A 12,906-nucleotide genomic window follows, 5' to 3' on the forward strand; every position below is an offset into this window, starting at 1 on the left:
TTTGCAGGGGCCATCCAGGAATAGTGCAGGAATTGTGTCTACTCACATCTACTCGGAAGTCCTCGAGGCGCTTGAACTTGCTGAGGTATTCTTGCAGTTTGCTGTTAATATCCAGATTTTTGGCTTTGGAATATTTTAAGAAGGCCCAGAACTTTTCCAGCCCATAGAGCTGCCCTGGAGAGAACAAAAAAAATTCCAGATGTCAGCAGGACAAAAAAACAAACAAGACACTTTTCCTCCAGGCTTCCCCACAAACCCTGCTGTCCTGCTGGTGGGCACAGCCTCGGCAAGATGGAGAACCTGGATGGAAGCAACCTACATCAGTCCTGGGCAGCCCCCTTGACTTGGGATGTCCCCAGGCTCCGCTGACTTGGTGGTGGCAAGGCTCAGCCACTGCGGGGCCTTGAGAAATCCCACAGGAAATGGTGCCACTAGAGGAAGGCTTTGGGAGAGCTGCAGCCTCCCATTGCCCTCCTCCAGCCCCCAGCAATCTTCAGGATGGTGAGGATCTACTCAACCCTCTCCTGAGAAATGAGCAACAGGACATCTCAGTCCCCAATGCACAGCACTATGTGGCTTCCCCAAAATGATGAGAAGAGGCTCAGGAGCACCATGCAGCTGAGCTACACCACTGCCAATCTTAGAGAAGCCAAAGGAGGCACCTACCAGCTTCATAATCCTTGATGGTCTCTTCTTGGAAGTCCTTAAATATGTCTGGCCGGAATTTCTTCTCCAGCCCATAGCTGTAGTATCTGAAAAGGCACTCCAGACCGTACCTGGGAAGGGAGCAGCATGTGGAGCTCAGACACTGGTGCACACAACACAGGGCAGCAGCAGGTGACTGAAGGCAACCCCCAGACCCACCTTCAAGCAAGGCAGAGGCACTGCCTTAATCTGCTGTGAGCATTGTAAAAGGCCAAACCCTTAGAAAAGGCCACTCTGTCACTCCTCTCTTACCTGTATCCCTCCTTCCCATCCTCCACAGCCAGTTGCTTGAACTCCTCATACATTTTCTTGTTGAAGTGATCTCGGAGGAAGAAGGACCAGAACCGGAAAAGCGTGTTCATCTCCTGGGACTGACCAATGCCCAGTCGTTTCCGCTCTGTTTGGGGAAGAGGAGATGATTACAAGGCCAATCCTCTCCCACAGAGTCAGGGACTCACAGGCAGGAGGGCCCTGTGGCACTGTGATGACACCCAGCCCCAGCACTGGACACCCTGAGCACAGCCCACGCTCCCCACAAACCATGGGGACACAGCAGCTGCCAGCAGGGCTGTCCTGTAGGACCCTGCCTGTGTCCATCCCTGCCATGCTCCTGTCCCAAACACAGCAGTGCAGGGACACCCTGTCCCACCCCTCAGTGCAGTGTCCCTACCGTTAAGGCAGCGCCGCCGGTACTTGTGGTAGACGTGTTGTGTGAAGCCGTTCTCCTTGAGCAGCTCGTGCGAAGGATGCTGGAACTTGGGCAGGGACTGCGGGGTGCAGCCGTAGCTCCCGACAGCCGGGGTCCCCTCCGAGGGGCTGGAGCTGAGCGTGAGAGACTCCTGTCAACACCCTTCCTCGGCATCACCCAGCAGAGCACGGTCACACTCCACCCCACCTGTTGGTCCCACCCACGCCATCACTACCCTGGGTTTGGGACATGAGCCATGGAGCAGCCTACTAGGAAGGGAACCAATGTTTCTAATCAAGTCTCATTTTGCTCTTCTGCAAGGCTACAGATTTTCCCCAAGCCTTTCCAGGAAGGGCAGGTTTGATCCCTGTCCTTTCTGCAGCCACCTAACAGGAGACATCCCCTGCAAGACCAGATGCTGCCTTTCCCCTTCCTTCCCACACTCCCTCCCTTTCCCGTTTCTGCCTCCTCCATGATCCCACACGCCTGTCTGTGGTACCTGATGGAGGCAGTCCGGGGCCTGTGCTCCCGAGAGTCCATAACCCAGCCCACGTGGCACTCCATCGGAGGGTTCGAACTGTGCCTCGTCTTCCTCTTACGTGGAGTCTGCAAGACACAGTGCATCACAGATGTGTTCCTGTCCTCCCTAGGCCCCAGCTGGGAGACCCCAGCTCCCATTCCCCAGCCCAGCCTGGTCCCACCTTGGCATCTATCGTCCTGCCCTCTTTCACCACTGGGTAGAACCGGGGCGTCTGTGTCGGGTCCTTGAGCTGCGGCGTGCGCGGGGTGCGGGGGGTCCTGGCGTTGCGGTAGTTGGGTGATTCTGGGACAGTCGTGGGCAAAGAGCGGGCAATGGTGGAAGGCTCAGGGACTCCGAAGAGCTTGTTGGCCAAAGCGTCTGTAGGTACTGCAGGGAGAAACCCCCGCCCCGTGTCAGGCTGGGCTCTGGGCACCAGAGCATCACTACCATCAGGCAGCTGGGAAGCAGCAGGGGCAGGAATGCAGGGACACATCCCCTCTCCCACACAAGCAGCTTCAAATCCAGTTTGGCTAGAAAGCACAAATCCTAGCAGCAGATGCAAAGACTGAGCTCCCCACAAGGTATCTGCTTCCTAGTGGTTAACAGCAGCAACAAATCCCTGTCCCCAAGGACACGGCCCTGGTGTCACACAGGCAAACAAGGCCCAGCAGGCAGCTGCCTCCCAAGTACTCAGAGAGGGTCCAAGAGGAGAGCCAAATCCACGGAAGTACATCAGAGTCTGCCAAGGTTTCCTCACTCCACTGGGACAAAGACTGTGAGTTCTAGATCCCCAAAGTATTCAGCTGGAAGAGCATCATTAATCTGGGAAAGATCCAACTCAGAATATTCTGTGAACTTTGTGAACTAGATAATCCACCACACCTGTGACCCCAGTTCCATCTCCCTAGCTGCCACCCAACCTCCAAGAACCTCTCACCATGAGGAGCAGGGACAAATTTAGTACCACCCATTCATGCCCCATCTCTTACCTTGCTGGAACCTGGGGGGACCAGGAGGGACTTCCTGGTTTGGATCCACAGGGGGCTCTGGGGTCAGGGTGTCAAACTGCTCCCTGCTGATCATATTCACCTTCTTGAAGTTCTCCACCTCTTGCTGCATTGGAGGAGGAAGATGGTGAAGAAACCACTCACCCCATCACAACCATGGCTCTGCTTGTGCAACAGCCACAACGCTGGGTCCTGAGTGCAGTCCCAGGGTCTGGGTGCCCAGAGGGCACCTGCTGCACAGGGGCAGGAAGGGGAGATGCAGCAGACACAAAACTGGGCACTGCATAGGCCAGGTCTGAGCCATTGCTGCTCCCAAGCTTTCAGGGATCCCACAATGCAGCTTCACTAACCAGCACCTGCTTCTTTCAGGCTTTTACCACCCAGGTCAGAGCCAGTGCAGTAACGTTCAAGATGAGCTCAGTGACCTATTTATGGCCAGGACCCCCCTGCCACCATCTTGGGTCCTTAGAGCCCCCCTCCCCAAATCTTCACAGCCACACTGGCAGCAGGGCACAACACTCCCATGGATCTGAAGGACCCACACCCCCAACACACTGTCCCTGTCACCCTCAGCTTCTGTCACCCCAGAGAGCACTGCTTCAGCAATGGGCCAGGTACCAGACATAGAAGCACTGAGCCCATCCCATCTCACAGCCATGATTTCTGTCACTGAGTGAGTCTAGGCAAGTCCCCAAAAGTAAGAGTCACCAAGCTGGGACCCATACATTTCAAAACAGCAGGTGGGCTTTCTATAAAAAGCCCGTGTCCGTGCAAACTGACACCAAAATGGAGAAGAGCACAGGCCAAGACCAGCCCAGCCACCTATGAATTTGTTCCCAACACGTGTAGTCTCCAACAGCCTGCACCACAAAGCGCAGGGCACTACGGGCAGTGCAGAGACACCCAGTTCCCCTCACAGATCTGGGACTGCCAGCCAAGGTCCTGGCAGACAGCAGAACAATGGACCCCACGTTCCAGGTCACCTCACTACTGGCACTTTGTTTACCTGGCTGCAGCCTCACGTCTGGTTACAGGGCTGTGTTTATCGCTGCTATGGCTGAGCATGATGCTGGGAGCCAAGAATCCCAAACATTGCAAGAGGACTAATCCCAGCTTAGTTCTACTCCACGAGTAGCCTGCAACCCGCTGCCCTGCCCTTTTCACTCCAGCCCAGCAGCCACTGCTGCAGTGAGGCTCTCCACAGCCCACACGGATCCCTCCCATCCTTGCATCAGCCACTCTCACCTTGATCTGTGAATACTCCGGCTCAAACTGCTCTGTCCACAGGTCCTGCTCATAGTAGTAGAGCCCATCGTTGATCACCTTGGCCAGCTCTGAGCTCATTTTAGCCCTGGAAGTGTGGTTGCCAGTCCGGTCCCCCCCAGGATGCCGGCGCAGGTACGGAGGGGTCTGCGTCACGATGAGGATCTTGTTCACGTCGCGGTCGTCGATCTCGTAGTCCGAGTCTTCGTCTGACCAGTCGGTGAAGGTGTTCTTGCGGCCGTCCATCTGCTCCATCTCCTCATCGAAGAGGAAATCGAGCTCCTCGGGTTCATCTTGGTCCTTTTGCTTCTGCTGCTGTGGTGTCTTTGACTCCTCTGGTTTCTGCAGGTAGGGGGGCAAGGGGGACACAGGGTGAAGACCACACACCGACATGAGACCCAGCTCTTGCCCCTTGTTTCTTTACCCCAGCCCATCTGGGGAGAACACCTCATTTACACCACTGAGGAGTAGCTCCAAAGGGGCTCAGATGGAAATGGGACAGACTGGGACATCACTCCCAACAGATCCTACTTGACTGAAGCCTGCCTATGCATGATCCAAGTCACCCCAACCACTGGGAGACTCCCACTCCAACAGCTCCTACATCACTTACCTTGGGCCTGGCTGGGGAAGGTCGGGGTCTCTTCTTCACTTCAATCCATGTCTCTGAATCCAGGTCTGGCAGGCTTGTGGACAGGCCCTTGGGCATTGTCTTCAGGTTACTGACCTCCTCTGTTTTGGTAGGGACTGGGCTGGCAGGACGTGGGGAGCCTGGAGCGGACTCTGGAGCCAACAAGAGCCACAAGGTGCTTTAGAGGGAGGGAGGGAACCCAGGGGGTGTGTGTAGCTACGAACTACCCAACCATTCTGGAAGCATGGCACAGCCTGTAGGGCTAACTGGCATCCAGTGGCCAAGGCTTACCAGCACAGTGCCCACAAGTGCTGGAGTGGGAATCTCCAGTTAAGGCTGTGATGCCAGGGGTGGCCACAGAGCTTTGCAGGTAACATCTTCCCAGACACACAAAGCCCTAAAGCAGGTGCTCTGCTGCTCTCTGGGAAACCTTCCCAAGAGAGTCTGGAGCCAGAACTTCTCCTGTCAAAACTCTTAAAACAGCACCAAGAAGATCCTTACCTTGGGCTCTCAGGCCCAGCCCTGGGCTCCTGCCAGCCCCCGTGGGATGGGGTGACAAGAGCATGGGAAGCCCACGAAGGACAGAAGACCCTTCTGCAGCACTTGGTTGACAGCTCCACACCTGCTGCCCAATTTGTGCCCAGTATCTCCTCAACCAGTAAAGAAAGGCTGGATTCACAAGTGCCCTCTGCTCTGCCCAGCAGCTGTACACTATTTCCAGGCAAGTCAAGAGACTTTCAGCAGGACTGACCCTCCCTGAATCCCTTCAGCCTCAACTGAGGAAAAGCCACACTCGGTCTCTCACACCACCCGCATGTCTAGAGGCATCAGCATTCTGGGGCTCCAAGGACAGAGCCCACACCAGCTCCCACCACCAAGGAGAAAGCCAACGGCAGAGCCCTGCCCTGGGGAACACTCCTGACTCTCAGGGTCTCAGTCGTGCTGCAGTCCCAGCACTGCATCCCACACCTCCCTCCACATTCCCCCAGGGCTCACCAGTCTCTTTCTGGAAGCTCTGCCGGGGCACAAACTCAGGGCAATTGATGAACTGTGAGAAGTCTGTCTGTGTGTAGTCTGCCATAGGGGGGCCAGGCAGAGCCCATTTTTCTGGCTGCTCTTTTCTCCTGATCTTCTCATCCACGATTTCCACCACCTTGCTGTCCTTCAGAGCCTGGAACCAAGCAATACTTGGTTAACTTAGGGCTTTGTTTTGGCATATTGAGGGCCTCAGCCCAAGTCATTCCTCCCTGGAAGCAGTAATAGGAGGCAGGAGCAAGTCAGGGACAAGAGAAGGCTCCACTTGCACCTCATCCACAGCAAACAGGCATCAATCACACAGGGGTGGTGAGAAGCAGAACAAGGAGGAAAGGTCACCTTTCCTTGCCCTCACCTTGATGATGAGGCTGATGTCGGTGGTCAGCGCCTGCACCCGGTGGAAGCTGGCGATCAGCGTGATGGGCAGGAAGCCATCCGAGTCCATCTTGCGGCGCAGGAAGAAGTCTCGCTCCAGGTTGTCCACGCTGAAGTAATATTCTCTATATGGACAATGTGTCAGTGAGAGGAAGCTCCAAGCCACCATCCTCTGGGCACCCCCACGGAAATAACCCACACACACACACTGAGGGGAGCAAGCCTGGGGAGCCCAGGCGTGCTGGTGCTGGAAGCGAGGCAGGGACTCAGCACACCTCGGCTCTAACCCTTCCCGTGGGATTGGCTGCACAGTCCCCACCACCCAACACTGGGACAAGGACAGGAGGTGGTGCTCACATCTGCCTCTTGATGTAGTCCTTGAGCAGCTCCTGGTCCACGCTGTAGAGCTCAGCACTGCTGATGTTGTCAAAGTAGTAGGTGATGTTGCTGGCGTACTTCTGGGTGCGGGAGCCGTCGGAGCCCTCGAATTTCCGGTATCCGTACTGATAGTCAAAGTGCCCTGGGGACACCAGGAAGGGTCAGCACAGAGCCCCTGGGATTTGCCGCACAGGCTGCACTGCCAGATGAGGCTGGACTCCTACACAAACAGTTCCCTCTTCCTAAGGGCCCCCTGGAAGCCCGCAGTGGGGCACCCACATCCCTCATCCTCCTGCTCTCTGCCTTTGCCACAGAAGAGCCCAGGAACCCTCTTACCCAGGAGCAACTGGGCAGCCCAGTTGACACACAAAGGCCCTACACTGAAGCTGCATCAGGGCTAGCACAGACACTGCCCAGTCAAATGCTAGGGCACATGCTCTTCCTTATCCAAGCCACGACTCCTGCTTGGCTCTCCACATGGCATAAAGCCTTTACAGACTATCAACAGGCTTCAACTCCTGCTCACAGAGGTATTGCAATGAGCAGAAAACAGGAAAAAGAGCTTGGCCTGAGTAGCAGGAAGACATTTGCTTTTATAAAAACACTAATAAGAATTATTTGCTTTGTTAAAAGCAGCTCAAGTTACCATCTGGAAAGACCTGCCACAATATTCCCCTGTATCCCTGGAGTGCTCTGCCCTCCCCAGCCCACATTAGAGCCCCAGGTCTCTCAGGCACACAGACACAGAGCCCTGCACACTGCGTCACTCTCCCTGCAGTCACAAGAGCACACACACAGTGATCACCTCCTCTGCCACGGCCACGGCCCCTGCCCCGGCCGCGGCCTCGGCCCCGGAAGGTGCCTCGCACGGCCCCTCCCTCGCTCTTCACGCTGGAGGTCTCATCGTGGTCCTGCCAGCTGCGCTCGTGCTTGTTGTCGGGGTGCCAGCCTGCAGCACATGGGAAGGAGAGGCAGGAGGGGTATTAGGGCACAACAGCACCTCCCTGGAGCAAGCCCGCTGCACCCAGAGCCCTCTGAATGCAGGAAAGTTGCCCCCTGGTCACCGGGGCTTGCTCTGCCCCGCAGGCAGGCCAGGAGCGGGTGCCCAGCCCGAGCCCCCACCTTTGAGCTCGCTGCGGTTGTTGGAGGGGTGCCTGTGCTGCTCGTTTTGCCGGTTGTTCCGAGAGGCCGTTTTGTCCCTAGGTACCTCTGACTTCATGTCTATCTGCAAAGGGACCCACTTGTGTTTGTTGCCTGCAAAAGGACAGGGTTTGGGTGTGACACAGGTTCAGAGAGCATCTGCTTCCTCTCCCGCAGCCCCCTCTTGCCACGCAGCCCCCACGCGTGGGGGAAAGAAAGCAGCAGGGCCTTTTGGACAGGCCCTGTCCTCTGACATCCCTCCAGACCTTGCTGGGTGCAGAAAAGCTCTGACGAGGACTCTGAGACATGGAGGGACATGATTCAGAACTTGCCTGTGGCAATTATCACAGCACTTGTCCTTCTTCTGCCCTTTTCTGCCTGCCCAGGCTCAGGCCAGACTGAGCCCACGTGTCAACCACAGCTGATACAACCCACAATGAGGGGCTGCTCTGCACCACCATGGAGCACACAGGAGGGCAGGCTCCTGCCCTGCCCCTCCCTGGGCCCTGCTCCATCTGCTCCCACCAAAATGACACCTGAAGCCTGCAAACACCTTTCCCCACAGCTGTCCCAAGTGCTGGGATCGTGTCCTGCAGCAAGGCCCCCAGGGAAAGCAGAGGATGCTTCCACCTGCCTGTGGGTTGTGAAGGGGGAGACAAGCTGAGCCCAGGGGACAGTCCCCATCAGCTCCTGCCTTACCTTTCTTCTTCTGGGCTGACTTCTGGTTGTCATCGTCACCATTCTTCTCCTCCCCAGACTCATCAGATTTGGTTTTCAGGCTCTCTTTGCCATCACTCCCGTCCCCCTTTTCCTGCTCTTTCATGTCTTTCTTGACAGGTAGCTTCCGAAGGGATGGTGCTTTGTGTGGCTGCTGGGGACACATCAGTGGAGGAAAGATGTGAGAGGTGAAAGAAGTGAGGAGCTGGAGGCAGACCCCAGCTGCCCCAGCAGGAACAGGAAGACCTTGCCCTAGGCTGGGTGCATCCCTGGTCTGTACCTCCCAGAGCTGTCCTGCTCCTAGGGAAGGGCTCGTGGCTGAGCAGGGCAAAGATGCTGGGAAGTGCTTGAGCTGAGACATCAAGATGGGCTGACAGGGAGACCTTGTGCTCATGGACGGGGTCGTCCTATAAGGAACCAGACTGTCCCAGTGGCAAAAGGGTGAGTGACCACCTTGCCCTGACAGCCAGCCAGGAGCTGGCAGAGCAGCATCCAAAAATAGAAAGGTTACAATGACACCCATGTCCTCAGCAGGAAGGAAAGGCCAAGCCCCTTGGGCATATCAAACCTTTCTCGTGCATTTTCAGTTCCTCCCACCAAACTCCTGACTTTGGCCCAGCCCCTTGCTGCACAAAGCAGCCCTGAGAAGAGCAGGTCTGGGAGTTGCCCTACCTGCTTCAGCCAACCCAGAGTTTAGACTGGGCTCCAGCTTCCCAGAATAGCACTGAGGGAGGGAGTCCACATGGGCAGCCCTAAAAGGAAATTCCCTGCACGCTATTCCTGGCTGCCTCCGCACTGACACTCAGCACCCCAAACGGCCTGGCTCAGCCAGTGCTTCCAGAGAGACAGGGAGGTCTGCAAGGGCCTTATCCTGCTCGTCACAATGGTTCTGTGCTCTCACCTGGACACTCTTGTGGGCTATTTCTCCAGGTGTTGGCCAATTTGTGGCATCACCGAAGTCACCAACCTTGTACCAAAGAGAAAGGTCCTGTTAGTGCACAAAGCTGCAGGTGCTGTTCCCTGCAGCAGGGAAGAATCCTTTCCACCCACCACTGTCCCACAAACAGCTGTCGCCAGGAGGCTGGAGGGAGACACTCACACTGCACATGCACAGTCCCTCTCCCCACCCAAGCAGGGTCCCTGAACTAATCCCAAGTAACTGCAGACAAATTTATGTCCATCAGATATGGTAATGAGGCTGCCATGAGTCCTGCAAGCTCCCAGCCTCTCACCAAACATTCTCCCCCAGCAGCAAGTTGCCCAGGGTAATTCACTCAATCACAGGCACCATCCCTTGGACAGGGAAAGCACTCAGCTTCCAGCATTCTAAATCCACCTCAAGCAACCACATCCCACTGAAGAAGCTCTTCCACCTAGCGGCAGTCACAGCCAGGCACAGCCCCACTGGAGTGCCCAGCTACAACCACCACGTGCTGCCAACAAAGTAAGGGAATGGTCTCGTGGCGGGGGAGAAAATTCAAGCAGGTGTTGAGGACTCCCTCATTCCAGTCACCCCATGGTCACACAGGGGAACATCAACTACTTCTCTGCTGAATAAATGACCTGGTCACTACTACTATATCTACCTCTTTCAGGTTTCAGAGAATCTGCAGGACAGAGGAAAGAAGCCAAACAGCTGCCCAGGTACCAAATGAATCATGGCTGGGCACTGAGTTTATGTGGGCACAGGGGCTCCTCCTTGCCCTTGTGGGATTGTTATTTCCAAATTAATGTGGAGTCAAATTAATTTTTTATCCCTCAGGAGATCACATCTTTACATGCAGGTGCCATGCTCCTCTGCCCAGGAGGCAAGTTTCCTGGGAAAACCAATTCCAGTGCAGGGCCATGCCTGTTTCACAGAGAGAAGCACCTTTCATCCCCAGGGCCCTCCTCTCTCCAAAATGGAACAGAGGAGAAAAGTCCTATCAAGTTGCAGATACATCTCCACTGGCTGCTGGGAGCCAACACCAACAACCCATGGCCCGAGCTGTGCCCCAGAAGGAACTGTCCCTCCATCACCACTGACTGCCTGGAACAAACTGCCCTGGTTCCTCCAGAGGAGTTGCTTTGTCTGACATCAATTCCTGTGGCTCTCTGTGTGCCAGTGAGGAACAGACTGCACAGGGAAGGACAGAGCTGCGGACACACCACTGTCACCACCCTGTCTGCACTGCAAAGCTGGGCACAGGCTGAGCCCACAAGGAATTTGGGATGTCCTCACAGTGGCATGAGATGTTTCCCACATCCTGGACTCCTCCAGGTGCCTCCCTGTTAGAGGGGAGGTGAGAAGGTCTCCCCTGACCTGGCTGGGCAGAAAGCCAGTCAAAGCAACATGCAAGACCCCTAAAATGCTGAAGAGGATATAGAGAACAAGGCCAGCACACTAGCCCCTCCACAACCAAACTTGTGAAGGGAGAGCTCTCCAGACCTTCAAGAGGCTCATGCAGCACTGACAACTGCACCGGAAATAGGGGGCCATTGAGAGGACAGCAGCACAGCCTTACCTTGCTTCCTTTCCTCTGTCTTGGGTTGGCAGCCCTCACCACTTTCGCTGGAGTTGTAAGTTCTGCAAGAGAAGGACAACAAAAGTGTTAAAACACAGCTGAGGGCTGTGGGTGGGAGTGCTGGCTCTGGAGAGAAGTGGGTAGGAAGCAAAGCAGCTCCCCCTTTATACAAGGAGGGCTAAGAGGAAAAGGTGAGCAGAGAACACAGCTAGCTCCTGACTTGAGTCTCAGAACAGCCCCATTAAGATCAGAAAACTCCTGACCAATCCAGGTGGGTCAGAGATGGACTTTTAACCCTAACCTGCTGCAGGAAGGCACTCCCTGCCTTAGCTCTGCCCTCCCCTCTTGGCCTTGCCAGCCAGGGAGGAAGGGGGACAAGGAGCTCACCTCATTCTGCAAAGCACCCACAGAACAGCAAAACAAACATGCCCTTGAAGAGCCAAGGCCCATCACGGCACCATGAGGCCGGTGCTGCCCAGGGAGCAGAGCAGGGCTCCAACAGAGGGATGCAAAAGTCTCTGGCTGCTGAATCCTGGTTTGAACTCAGGCATCCCAGCAGGGACAGCAAGTTCACAAGAGGAAATGTACAGAGAGAATGAGCCAGATACATCAAGTGCCTAAATCCTGCTACAGCTGAAAGTATTTAGGCACTGAAGCACCTCTGGGGTGTTTTAACACATCAGAGTGAGACCGTTGGGGTTCACACCACCAAAGACCTCACAGCAAGTCAAGATCTCAACCTCACCATGGCCCATCTTGGGTCCTGCTCACACACCACCTCCTCACAAGCAGAAATAGGAACTCAATTTGCTTTCTCCCTCAGGTTTGGCTGCGAGGTCTCCCCATCAGGCTCACACACGGCACGCAGAGTCCAAGCAACAGAGCAGCACGACTCTACCAAACACAAACCAGCCCCACAAGGACCACGAGGAGGGTCTCCTCCAGGACACTGGTGCTCCACAGGGGGAGGAGAGCCTGCTGGGCCTTGCCCCAAGGGACAGCCTGTGCCAGGTGCCAGGCTCCAGCAGTGAGGATTTCTGCTGACTCACTGGCTTTGTTTAGAAGAAAAGCAGCCCTGACTGGGGTAGGGAGAGAGGATCAGCAGAGGCTATCTGGGGATGCCCCGGGAAACACCCTGAGTAGCCTACTCAGCTCTGCTCAAAGCTGCCTTTGATCTCCTGCACAAGGCTGGACAACTTTGCCTGGATGATCAAAACCGGTCCCCTTCTGAGCCTCAAAACCAGTGATTCATCCTGGCCTTGCTCAGAGCAGGAGGCTTTGAAGTGTCAATAAGGCAGAGTCAGACACGGCAGGACAGAACCATGTGCACTCCCCTTCCCCAACTCCTTTCTCTAAGGCTCCCACATAGGGATTTCAACTGCAGAAGAGTCCAAGCTCTCAGCTGGGTCCCTGAACCCTCCCTTTTTCCCCCAGGACCTCCCCAACCCACCTGCAGTGCCTCCCTTCATGAGCAGCGGCAGTCCCACGTGTGCCTCATTTATTCCATGTGTACTTCATTGAGAATCCCGGCTCCACGGCACAAAGCTTGCCACAAGCCTTTTAAACTTCCCTGCTAGTGTAGGAAGAGCCAGCGCTTTCAAAACAGCCCCCAAAATCCTCCACTCAATGCCCACAGATGTCACCAACTAAATATAGCTTCAAAAGGCACCAGGAGCTACAGCACAAACCCACAGCCAGCCCGGTTTTCCACAGATACAGAGCACCCCTGCCTGCTCCAACAGCACTGATGGGACTGGCACAGCCTCATCAGGCTCCGATCTCGGGGCTGGGGGACAGCAGGGCTCTCTCTCTCCCTGCAAGGATCCCATCCAGGCGCCTGCTCCCACCACAGAAATGGCATCCAGCCCTTTCCTCCAGCTGCTTCAGCTCAGGAGCCCTCAAGGCCATAGATGTTCTTGTGCTTTTTTTTTTTGGGAACCAGT

At 55.6% G+C, this 12,906-nt stretch overlaps 1 protein-coding gene across 2 annotated transcripts in view; it reads right to left on the reverse strand.

The window, feature by feature from the left end:
- The window catches only part of LARP1 (La ribonucleoprotein 1, translational regulator), a 46,175-nt gene that overhangs the window by 6,183 nt on the left and 27,086 nt on the right, over positions 1-12,906 (reverse strand). The window contains exons 3-19 of one of the 2 annotated variants that reach the window (XM_032125345.1): positions 10,964-11,025; positions 9,361-9,426; positions 8,442-8,610; positions 7,725-7,856; positions 7,408-7,551; positions 6,582-6,744; positions 6,205-6,349; positions 5,811-5,985; positions 4,797-4,966; positions 4,166-4,525; positions 2,903-3,026; positions 2,095-2,300; positions 1,893-1,999; positions 1,376-1,527; positions 958-1,102; positions 667-776; positions 47-174 (exon numbers count right to left, since the gene is read on the reverse strand). In XM_032125345.1, coding sequence (XP_031981236.1) covers positions 47-174; positions 667-776; positions 958-1,102; positions 1,376-1,527; positions 1,893-1,999; positions 2,095-2,300; positions 2,903-3,026; positions 4,166-4,525; positions 4,797-4,966; positions 5,811-5,985; positions 6,205-6,349; positions 6,582-6,744; positions 7,408-7,551; positions 7,725-7,856; positions 8,442-8,610; positions 9,361-9,426; positions 10,964-11,025 — 2,558 coding nt within the window. Of the gene's footprint in view, positions 1-46; positions 175-666; positions 777-957; positions 1,103-1,375; positions 1,528-1,892; positions 2,000-2,094; positions 2,301-2,902; positions 3,027-4,165; positions 4,526-4,796; positions 4,967-5,810; positions 5,986-6,204; positions 6,350-6,581; positions 6,745-7,407; positions 7,552-7,724; positions 7,857-8,441; positions 8,614-9,360; positions 9,427-10,963; positions 11,026-12,906 lie in introns of both variants that reach the window. The other variant, XM_032125344.1, reaches the window with a different exon arrangement.

Source organism: Corvus moneduloides, chromosome 15 (genome assembly GCF_009650955.1).
Source record: "Corvus moneduloides isolate bCorMon1 chromosome 15, bCorMon1.pri, whole genome shotgun sequence".
NCBI lineage: Eukaryota > Metazoa > Chordata > Aves > Passeriformes > Corvidae > Corvus > Corvus moneduloides.